This window comes from Mixophyes fleayi, chromosome 5 (genome assembly GCF_038048845.1).
Source record: "Mixophyes fleayi isolate aMixFle1 chromosome 5, aMixFle1.hap1, whole genome shotgun sequence".
Lineage (NCBI taxonomy): Eukaryota > Metazoa > Chordata > Amphibia > Anura > Limnodynastidae > Mixophyes > Mixophyes fleayi.
In genome coordinates this window covers 255,189,982-255,202,466 of record NC_134406.1, presented here as the reverse complement: position 1 = coordinate 255,202,466, position 12,485 = coordinate 255,189,982, and the positions used below count along the sequence as shown (strand labels likewise).

At 39.0% G+C, this 12,485-nt stretch overlaps 1 protein-coding gene across 1 annotated transcript in view; it reads left to right on the top strand.

Annotated features, from left to right (window-relative positions):
* The first annotated feature begins 1,263 nt into the window (after nucleotides 1-1,263).
* ANGPT1 (angiopoietin 1) overlaps nucleotides 1,264-12,485 on the top strand; it is a 256,479-nt gene continuing 245,257 nt past the window's right edge. Inside the window, exon 1 of the mRNA XM_075213959.1 lies at nucleotides 1,264-1,936. Within this exon, the coding sequence (XP_075070060.1) occupies nucleotides 1,634-1,936 (303 nt within the window). The 5' untranslated portion in view covers nucleotides 1,264-1,633. The remainder of the gene's footprint in view (nucleotides 1,937-12,485) is intronic.

The following is a 12,485-nucleotide window of genomic DNA, read 5'->3' as shown; positions in this document are numbered from 1 at the left end:
CATTCCCTTTGAATGCACGAGAGATGCTGCATGCACTAATTAAATTAGTAGTGCTCTCATTTAATAAATAGACATATTTCCTCCCCAGCTGCCCCAACATTATATTAATAGTAGTCACATTTTATAAATAAACTTATTTCCCCTAAACAGCCCCAACATTAAATTATTTGCATTTACATTCAATTAATAGCCCCCAAGCTACCCCATTATTAAATTAATAATCCCATCAACCCACCTTAAATTAATAGGCACCACCATGACACCACTATTATGTTAAATTTCCTCCACTATCAAATAAATAGCTCCTACTCTCACCCCACCATTACATTAATAGCCCACATCCCCATCCTCATTACATGAAGAGCAATTCCTCCCTTTCACACTTACTTTCTTCCATCTTGTGTTGTATTTTCCTCTCTTGCTACCTGCACATGTGTAAGGCACGCTTGTGATGCGCAGCCCACATGTGATATGATGTCATGCAATAAGGTAGCTGATCCTGAGGGAGAGGCCAGCTGTGAAACACCCCATAGGTATGGAGTTGTCAGCAATTGGACCACCCTCCTCCTAAGTACGACTCCAATGATGTACGTACTAGAGGCGCATATCTGTACTAGATCCAATCAACAGTTGTATCTGTTTAATGCAAATTAGATGGAAACAAATGTTTGGCTGGTTGTTATGGGATTAGTGTAGATTTGCACATTTGAGCAATCTTGGAAGATGACCCTTATTTAGAATGTAGCCAATTATTTCTAAAGCACCTGTCTGTTGAGTGGTGAATGACCATGACCTATATTTAATCAAAGTATTATGTATCCCTGTCATTGTTTAACAGTCTAATAGACACATAGTAATGTATTGACGTGTTAAACAAAACCCAATGTAGTAAACATGCAAAGGTGAAAATTTCATAGTGCTCTAGAAAGCTTTGCTCTTTAGTCAATAAGCCAATAAAGGTGACAGCTATAATCCATTGTTTCCTGTTTTATACCCGGTTAGCTGGGTACCCGTATATTGATTTATAGAAAAGAAAAAAAAAACATGTACAACAACTGTAATTTAATGAGCTCTTCACTATTAATGCCTTGACAAGGACAAACTGCCTTTTCTTGAGCTTGTCTTATGGCTGTTAGTTGTTATGTAGAAATAAGCTTGATTGAGGTCATGCATGCAGCCACTTTGTAAACTGATCCCTCTCTACTAAGCCACCAGCCATGCTTGCATAGGGGCGCTCTCATACACAACATTCCTGTCAAGCCATCTCTGGGGCTGCTTCCAGCCTGAATGTGCAGCCTTAATAAAACTCACCAGGGTCTGAGTGGAAGTAACAGTTCTACTGCAGCCAGGGTGCGGGGAAGGGACCAGGCTTTGCATGTGCAGCGGACTGGCTTAATCTTTGGATTGCAAATGAGAGCAGACAATAGATGCTGGCTGCCATGCACTAAATATATCTATTGGAGCTGAAGATATCACGGGGGGGAAATAAAACGTGTGCAGCTGTAGGATTTATTTTTTTAAAGTGTTCAGTCGTTGTTCTATAAACTTTCTACTATTGTATTAGTGAACCACTGATAGAGAACCTGCAGTGTTTTATTTGTTTCTCTTGCAAGTTTAAATACAAGAAAACAACATGACATCGCGCTTTTTACTTGCGGTTTGCGCTGCGCTAATGATGAGCGTAGAGTGCAATGGACTGAGGAAAGCGGCGGACAGTAACAGCAGAAGATTGCATCGGATCCAACATGGGCAGTGCACATACACTTTTATTCTTCCTGAGCAAGATGGGAATTGTCGTGAGGGCACAGCCACGACAGACCAGTACAACGCCAATGCTCTGCAGAGGGATGCTCCGCAATTGGATCAGGATTTTCCTTCCCAGAAAATCCAACATCTGGAACATGTGATGGAAAATTACACTCAGTGGCTGCAAAAAGTAAGTGTTGGCTTTCTAAACCAAACTGTGAGACCCCCGTTGTCTATCAAAACCTATGTGGGTTGGTTTCTATTTAGAGTGCAGTGTTTCATTTATCCAATAATAGTGCATTCTAGAATGTGCAGTGCAGAATGCAATGTGGATACAGAATAGCAGTGTTACAAGTTTGTTTTAGTTCTTTGCCGGTTTACTGTTTCACTTCACGGTTACTGTGTATCTTATTAACACTTCTTTTAGAAAGTATGCACTATAATTGACTTCAGCCTTGCTCACGAAGTGGATGGATTATTAATAATGTGCTAAAACCTAACATCTATTTATAGAGGAGCTATCCAGAGCAAATGTCACCAAACATACCTGGGAACTATAATCAGTCAGCGATCTAACCTTTCTAGAAACTAATATATTCAAAAGTTTGAACACACTGTCTTCATGTGGGGAACTGAATGAACTCTTCTCACATGTAATCAGTACAGCAAACTGTACAGTGTTCCTGGTATGTGTTTAATATTACTGTTATAACTAATTGTACAATACAGAAGCAATTTAACTCTAGTATGCAAATAAATAGGTTTATATAACTAACTAATGTTGTTTATCTTATTGTTGCAGACTATTATATGCTATTATATGCTTTTCTGGTTAATATGGAGATTACTGTGCTATATTCACATAATGTTTACAGGGTATGGATGAAAGGAATGAGTATTTTTACATATGTTTCTGTATTTTCGTGACTTCATTGATAAAGCAACATGATTTAATTCAAGAACTGACCACTAAATATAATCATTAAACTCTTCTTGGCCTCAATATTGGTCACAAACGAAGGAAGTACAATATATGATATGAAGTTGTGTTACATCAATGATTTTGATTAACACATTTTATAGTTCTAATTCACTTTAATTTCTGGCCTAATTTTGATCTCCTAATAATATGTCATTAAAATGTAAAGTGTCTGTGATTTTTTGGGGGAAAATTGTCAGTAAGAATATTTTTTATAGTTTACAATGATATCCTACTCATATCCTGTTATCTATATCATATCTCTCTGTCTATCTATCTATTTATCTATCTATCTATCTATCTATCTATCTATCTATCTATCTATCTATCCATGTGCAGGCTAGGCTGGGGGATTGCGGGTATCTACCCCCTCCAGGTTGGTCCCATAGTGGGCTACCTTAGGCGGGTCACTGGGTCACTTAGATTTCTCTTCCTTTAAAATGTTCCTAAAAGGCTGCAAAGTTGAGTCTTGCCTACCCTCCCCTCTATCTATCTATCTATCTATCTATCTATCTATCTATCTATCTAATAACTTTCATAACTATCTCTCTCTCTCTCTCTCTCATTTTTTTCTCATGTCTATCTATCAACCCGTCTATCTATCTATCTATCTATCTATCTATCTATCTATCTATCTATCTATCTATCTATCTATCTAATAATTATCTATCTATCTATCTATATCTATCTATCTATCTATCTAATAATTATCTATCTATCTAATAATTATCAATCTATCTACCCGCCTATCTTTCTATCTATCTATCTATCTATCTATCTATCTATCTATCTATCTATCTAATAACTTTCATAACTATCTCTCTCTCTCGTTTTTTCTCATGTCTATCTATTTACCCATCTATCTATCTATCTATCTATCTATCTATCTATCTATCTATCTATCTATCTAATAATTATCTATCTATCTATCTACCCGCCTATCTATCTATCTATCTATCTATCTATCTATCTATCTATCTATCTATCTAATAACTTTCATAACTATCTTTCTCTCTCTCGTTTTTTCTCATGTCTATCTATCTACCCATCTATCTATCTATCTATCTAATAATTATCTATTTATATAATAATTATCTATCTATCTAATTATTATCTATCTATCTATCTATCTATCTATCTATCTATCTATCTATCTATCTATCAACTTTCATAACTATCTCTCTCCCTCGTTTTTTCTCATGTCTATCTATCTATCTATCTATCTATCTATCTATCTATCTATCTATCTATCTATCTATCAACTTTCATAACTATCTCTATCGTTTTTTCTCATGTCTATCTATCTATCTATCTATCTATCTATCTATCTATCTATCTATCTAATAATTATCTATCTATCTATCTATCTATCTATCTATCTATCTATCTATCTATCTATCTATTACATAACATGATATAAAACTACACTGACAGTTTGTATAAAGGAGAAGGTGTAGTATTGTGACAACATCCCAGTTGTGTCGCTGTGTAAGGTCAGTAGCATATAAATAAACCCTGCCACAGTTTTTCACTATACGATCTTGTTGTAGAGCAGCATTGTTCCGTGTGAATGCATACTGTAACTTCATGTATTGTTATATTGTATGGGGCACTTGCTATTATTATTATTATTATTATTATTATTATTATTATTATTATTATTTATTTATACACACATATGCAGAGCACGTAAAAAAACGCCATGTACTTGGAACATATTATTATTGTTTTATACTCTTTGATACCTGCTAGAATGTGAGTGGCTTGTCATTGTGGGTATAGTGCTGAGTTCTATCAATTCTTTTACTGCGGTTTGGATGTTTAACACTGCTATGGTTACTAGTGGCCACTAGGGACAGCGCTGAGATCTCTTTTTATGTTTTAGAACTTAGATGACTAACAATTCAGACTGTAAATTCAAACAGCATTAGCCTGGCAAAATGACATGGCCGTAGAGGTTTGGCTGACAAACCATTCGAAAATCAATGCACTTCCAAACTCAGCAGAAAAGCAAGTTATTGGGGCCCTTTATGAGATATAACATGATGATCTAACATCTTAAGAAAATAAATGTTTTTCTCTTTGCATCTGTGAATTTTTAAAAGACACATTTGACCCATAAGATTAACTGCATCCAGATTATATGTTTTGCTCAGGAACATTCTACATACCTAAAATATACAAAGTAACCCTTTATGTGTCGTATGGTAACATCTTCATTCCTGTGTTCTCCTCTCTTCAGCACAGTGTCAGCTAATTTTTCTAGTAATAAAATATATTCTTAGTAGCCGCAGAAATTCAAACTCCTCTTTCAAAAATCTATTTCTCAGTAGCAGTTGCTGAATCCCACCCCAGGAACCATAAACTCAATTCTACTAGTACATGTAATACTAGTACTTTCATATGTATTAATGACATGTTGTTTTGTCTAAGCCCTGTACAATAAACCCTTTATTTGACTCACTATTAATTGAAAATGATCCACCAGACTAATGATGTTTGATCTTTTTTTCGTTTGTGTTTATAAGCTGGTCTGATGAAAAAACTGCCACAACATTGTATGACTGGCACTTCTAGTAATGTACAATAGGAAGTGACTGTTCAGAGGTGTTTATATAGTTCCACGGTTCTGCACGGACACAAAGTGACTATTTGGTAACCGTAAATGAACATGTTTACTTATGCTGACAGCTAATCACGCAGTGCCATTTTATTAAATAATGGGTGTTCCGGAACTTGGTGCAGAAGAATGACTTTTGCTGGTGCGATGCTGTGAGACTGGATTGCCTGTTATCTTCACATCACAGTGATTCGCAGTGTATGTTCCTGTGAGTACATTACATGTTAACACTGCACTGTCTGTAAATATCAACTCTCAAAACACCACCAGACATCTGGTAGATTTTTGTTGGCTGCAGTACTTCTGTTTTGACAGATTTCATATCATAAGCCATATTTTTAAGTAAGTTGGGCTGATTGAAACTTTCTTTAACAGTTGAATTCTCCCATCAGTCGCATTCTCACATTGCACTATCAAGGCTAAGCAAGTTGTTTTTATTGTAAGCATCTGCTACTTGGAGACTATGTTCCTTCTACGATGGACAATCTGGAAAGTACAGAGTTAATAATGTAATGAGAACTCTAGCCAGTGAGGCTGTAGTGAGGATCTGCTGTTCAGCGCAACCCTATAGAATGGATTTATATAACAGGATATATTTTTAACAGTAATGTTTACTGATCACCTTGACAAAGCTTCCTAAGCAAAACGTGCATCGGCGTTTGCTCTGTTCTACCTGATTCGCATCCTAATATTGATCTTATTGGATTTGGTACCATTAGCCTTACCCGAATTGAACTAATAGATAGTTGCTCTTACTACCTCTAGAAATAAACCTAGATACGCAGCACTTATATCAATGTGCAAGTTACTATCCTCCTTAACCACCTGCTGTCATTGTAATTAGGACTCCATAAACACCATTACCAGACAATAGATTAAGACCTCTATCAGAGTTTTATTCAGATGGAGTATATTAGGTGGAAGGAATTTCAGGGGAGGCGGGCATATGTATTATATTCTTTATTAGTGCCCCTTTTTCAAAACTACTTAGCTTAGGTGTGATCTTATATTGAATAATTGACACCTGAACTATCAGTGGCGCATGTAGGGGGGGTTTCTGAGTCTCTAGAAACCCCCCCCTGCGCTAACTAAGTGGCCACTGTTCTATACAGCAGCTGCGGCGCTGTCAAAGAAGCGTCCACGGCGGTGCTGTATTGTATACAGCACCGCCACAGACGCTTCATAGACAGCGCCGTGGCTGCTGTATAGGACAGCGCTGGTGAAACGGAGCGCTCTCTCTGGGGTTTTTTTGGGGGGTTTTTTTGGGTCGGCGGGGGGAAACCCCCCCCGACAATCCTCCGTGCGCCGCTGACTATGATGTTAGATTAACTGGTGCAACAATAATAGAAATAAATATCAGGTAGACAGAGACATTTGCAGTTGATTAGCAATTTTAATTCACTTTTCTCTTCTTTTTATATTTCGCTAGCTTTTTTTGCTGGAAATACTCTTGATACAATTTTAAATCTAGAAAATAAAGATTATAAGCCTGATTCATTAAGGATCTTACCTTGAGAAATATTTCAGTCTCCTGGACAAAACCATGTTACAATGCAAGGGGTGCAAATTAGTATTCTGTTTTGCACATAAGTTGAATACTGTCTGTTTTTTCATGTAGCACAGAGATACAGAGATGCACAAATATATTGCTTGGTGCGAATCTTCTCTCTTTTTCCTAATGTGATCACTCTGCTGGCAGGAAAAAGGGATTCCAAGACATGTAAAATGATCGGTCAATTGTTCATTGTTTTTAGTTATGGTTTGCCAAAGTCAAGGATTACCGATTGTTCTTATCTTATCTGTCCATCTGGCTTTATGTACTCAAGCAACTCTGCCAAGCAGTTGTCCGTGAAATATATAATAAAGCTAAAAATGGAAAAACACACACATATATATATATATATATATATAGCGCCGTCTCTGTGGAGTGTTGAGAGCGAAAGCCTGACTGAAGAGGATCCAATAGGTTGTTTGCTAAAAGAAAGTGTGTGAGGCGTGTGTAGGCAACTCTCTCGAGAAGCTTGGAGGGGCATGGGAGATGGGGCGGTAATTTATGAGAGAGTTAGGGTCACATTCTGTTTTTTTAAAATGGGAGTAATCACTGCATGCTTGAATATAGATGGAAAAATACCAGTAGAAAGAGATAGATTACAGATTTTAGTTAGAGGGGGAATGAGCACAGGAGACAGGGACATACCCATTTGTGAGGGAATGGGATCAAGAGGACACGAGGTAGAGTAGGAAGATGAGAAGAGAGTAGAAACTTCCTCTTCATTTGTGGGATCAAATGAAGATAGAGTGTCAGAGGGTGCTACAAAGGAATTGAGCAGATTGCTTTTCAAGGGAGATACCATTTCAAGCCTGGTCTTATCTATTTTGTCCTTGAAATAGGAAGCAAGATCCTGTGCACTGATGTTAGTTGGAGGATTTGGGGCGGGAGGATTCAGAAGAGAGTTAAATGTGTTAAAGAGTCGTTTGGGGTTAGAAGCCTGAGCATAGATGAGAGATCGGTAATATGCTTGTTTAGCAGTGTCCAGAGCATTTCTGTAGGAGTGGTAGATATCAGTATATGTGATGAAATCATTAGTTCGTGTTACTGTAGTGTGCCATGGTTGGCAACAAATTCTACGCGAAGTATGTAGTGTCGCTGGAGCCACTTGATCCAGAGCAGTTTCTAGGGTTTGATGAAAATGGGGTACTGCCCGATCAGGGGAGGAGAATGTAGAAATTGGGGAGAGAAGGTGTTGGAGAGAGGTGGAAAACTGTTGAAAATCAATAGCGTTGATATTCCTGCGGGTACGAGGAGGCTTGGAAGAGTTTGACACCAGGGAGGGTAAAGAACTGGGGGTGAGCACGTAGCTAATAAGGTGATGATCCGAGAGGGGAAAAGGAGTGTTAAGGAAATTAGAAACTGAGCATAGTCTAGAGAAAACAAGATCAAGACAGTGGCCATCCTGATGAGTAGCAGATTCAATCTTATGTGCAAAATAATAAACTAATTTGCATCCCTTGCATTGTAACATGGTTTTGTCCAGGAGAGAACTTACTCATTTTTTTTCCTTTCTTTCTTTAATGAATCAGGCCCGTTGTGTTTATATAAAAATGAGGTTGTTCCATTTAGGAATACAGGAATACAAGTAGTCTCACATATGCGGGTCTGACTCAGTTCCAATAACACAAACACACCCTTACTGTACTCGGTCTCCATTTGCAGGCGCCTTCCCTCCCCAAGCTGCCATGTGCCAGCTCTCTCTAATGGCCTGGTCCAGTAAGGAACGTAAATTCTGTTACGTGCCGCATTTAGCGTACAGCCTCAGAAAACAGACTATACGCCACTGAACCGCAAGTGCACGCAATTAAACTTCAAACGCAAAGGACACTTCCAACTGTCGACAATTTCAATGGCGGAGCCGGGGAGAGAAGGGGCGTATGCACGTAAACAATGTACAGTAAGGATGTACCTGTCCGATTCAATCGCTGGGCATCTCTTGGGTATATGACTTATAGCATGCTAGAACATGTGTTTGCAATTAAGTTCAACTGTAAAAATAAATTTTATGTACAGTAGACATTAATGAAATCCTGATAAATGTATTTCAGGCTAAACAATTTTTTTTAAAAAGAAGATTTTTATTAATGATTATATTGTTAATCGTTGTTAATGTATTTAATATTTTTTTTATGTGTGTGTTCCTGTGGGATTTTATATATACATGCATTGTGCATATTCTGCAGTGTGTCCTGTCTGTCTGTAAAGGGTGGTTGCCGTATTCAACTAGAAATGTTTCTTCAGATACGCTTGCACTTAAATACGGGCGTACATGCATGCAATTTCCGTGTAATTTAGAAAAACGCAAATTGAGTTCACTTTGCGTCCCTTTATAAATTAGGCCCTCTGTGTACTAATTGACATTCTTAATCTGTTGAATGCTGATTCGTTGTCTATTTTGAGGTTTGTGTGCTTGTTTTCAGACCAAGCTACAGTGGTTTGTGAAATTGATTAAGTCATTATATCTAAATAAGACCTAAAATATTATGTACTGTTTTGCTGGTTGATGTCAGAGATACCATACTTGCCTACTTTTGGCTGGCTCCCTCTGGGAGATCACTGAAGAGGGGTGTAGGGGATGGGTGAAAGGGGACGGGGCGTTGAGAATCGCGTCATTTTGGCCCCGCCCCCAGTGACGTAATGCCTGTTTTTTTACACTGGTAAAAAGACCCAAAGCAGGCATCACGTCACTGGGGGTGGGGCCAAAATAGACAACTCCATGCCGGCTCTGATGCGGGAGAAATGCCAGCCTCTCTCGGAATTCCGGGAGACCTACCCGGAATTCATGAGTCTCCCAGACATTCCATGAGAGCTGGCATGTATGAGTGATACAGTTCTTCATCTTAAAAAGTTTTTTAAGATATCTTCAGCTTAAAGAACAAGTAGCTGAAAATGATCCCTAAGACAACCAGCATAAGAGAATGAAGACTGGGGGAGAGATTCCACTATCAGTGAGCACAGTAGAGATAACAGTACGTTTTTGTATTTACATTATTTTCACTTTTTTTTTATCAGTTGTACAAGTCAGGTAGAACATGTAGGGACATAGTCCTGGTTAGAAACCATTTCCTTTCATGTTCCAGATATAACAGATTAAATAAATCCAGTTTTGCATCTTTTTTTGTTTGTCGAAAATGTTCCTTAACATAATTCAGGATATGAATTCAGAAACAGTTCGTAAAATAAAGATGGTGTTGTTTGAACAGATGTTGCAGATGGTTCACATGTAAACATAATTACTGATTTTAGTGGCAGAAACAATTCATAGACATTAAACTGGACGGAGTAGTGTCTTGTCAACCATAAATAATCATGAAGTTAACGCCAACACTTGCTGAAATAACCATCCGCTCTGTAGCTGAAATCCAATGATACCTCTAATCCTGGGGGTAAATGTATCAAGCAGCGGATTCTGCAGAGTCGCTGAATACAGGCTTCTTGCCATGCAGCTGGTACCAATATATAATATGGGATATACCGAGCACTGGCTTGTTTTTTCTTTGGTTTCGTTATAAAACATATTGTTGCCCTAGATCAATGTTAGCTAACCTGTGACACTCCAGGCATTGTGAAACTACAAGTCCCAGCATACCCTTCCAGCAATAAGCTGCTATATATTGACAAAGCATGCTGGAACTTGTAGTTTCACAACACCTGGAGTGTCACAGGTTAGCTAACACTGCCCTAGATACACAGTTACCAACTCCTTGATTTCCAGGGATAGTCACAGGGTAGTCACAGGGTTTGCAGCCTTGCCAGTCCCTGGAAATATTCCTATTTTCTGATGTTGGCCAAGTCGGCCAATGAAAGCAATCCTCATCTATTTGCTCTTACTGAAAATATCACGTTCCATAAATATGTTATGATGGGGCTTGTAGTGCACCAAGGTCCGTGAGATTGACCTGCGCATGGCATCCTTACATGCATCAGCTCAGCAGCAAAGTGTCCAAGGGGCTTTTTTGTTAGTTGATATGTATACACAGTATATCGTACTTGTCTACTCTTTGGACTTTCCCTTGAGGAGGTCTTATATGCATCATTGCACAGCGGTGGGCAGGGTGTAATGCGATTCGTGCCATCACGGCCCACCCTTTGCTGCTCAATGATGCAGTTGTCGCCATCAGGCATCAAGGGACGACGGTGCCACGATGACATGACTCTCGTGGCACCGCCAGGGCCAGATTGAGGAAATGGAGGCCCCTGGGCTAAAGGGGCCTCCATTCCCCTGTGAAGCCCCCCCCCCTGTGAGCCACCCCCCCCTTAAGGCCCCACCTGTGAGCCGCCCCCCCTACAAGCGCTTACCTCCTTCTCCTGTCATTGTAGTCCTTCCGCGGTGCGCTGTAAGCTCCTTACTGAGGAAACTCATAGTCTCACTCTCATGAGATCTTCTCAGTAAGGAGATTACTGAGCGCCGGGGAAGGACTACAGTGACAGGTTCAGCAGCATTGATCGGGCCGGGGGCGCCCCAGCACCGATCAATACTGCTGCTGAGCACTTTCAAGGGCCCCCTGGATGCCCGAGGCCCATGGGCTGTAGCCCAGTTAGATATCGGATTAATCAGGCCCTGCACACGGCCCACCCCTGCGCAACGATGCACATTGCGTCCTCGCACAGTTCAGACCGGGCCTGTGATCAAACCCCCGCCCACTTCACAATGCAGGAGGCAAGTATACAGTAAAGTGACTTATTCAGCATGGAGGTGAATTCAGGTCCCAATACACCATATAGATTCAGCCACAACTGAGATATTTATATCTGCTTCCCAGTTAACGGTTTTTGTTTTTTCTTACTTTGACTTATTTCTGTATTTCTATATTTTATTCCAAACTTTATAATATCCAATATTCTGTTTGGCTCAATATTTGAGCAGGAGATTTGAGAGGGATTAGGCATTTTTCTGGAATACTGAAGATCATATGTAATAATAATAATAATTCAATTTTGAAATCTGGTAACCATTAAACTTATTTTTATATTTTGTAATAACAAAAATAAATGCTGATGCTTCTTAGTTGATTGTAGGGAACGGCGAGCAAGAGAAAACTTGGGAATATTGTGCAAATGCTGCAGGCGAATGAAACAAGAACAGACAGTCCCTTTTTTTGTCCCAGATAAGACATTTTCCATGTGTAGATCTGGCTGTTATCATGCAACAACCTTGGAGGAACATTCTCTTGTAGACATCATGTAGACTCATCACAAGCCATAATAGGGCATGCTTAATGTACACTACACAGTGCAAGTATCCCATCTCTATGTCTTGGCATTCCTTGTGTTGTGTTTAAGCAACCAAACAAAGGAGATGACAACATATTTTTTCCATACATAGCTAAAATACAGATGGAATTTCATCTTATGTGTGTGGAATGAGCAGGGTGGAGTAGACCTCAAAAAATAAACAAGGTAAACCAGACGGCTAACATGATCATACTGCAGTTTTGGTGGATAACAGGAAAAGCATTTGACGTCCTAGCATGGGTATGCTTGCCGGAAAACCTAATATATAAAAATGAGCACAGTATATGAATGTGGAAGAATTACTTTGTCTTTTTTTGTTAAATGGTGTTCAATCTTTTCCATGAAAACACTTA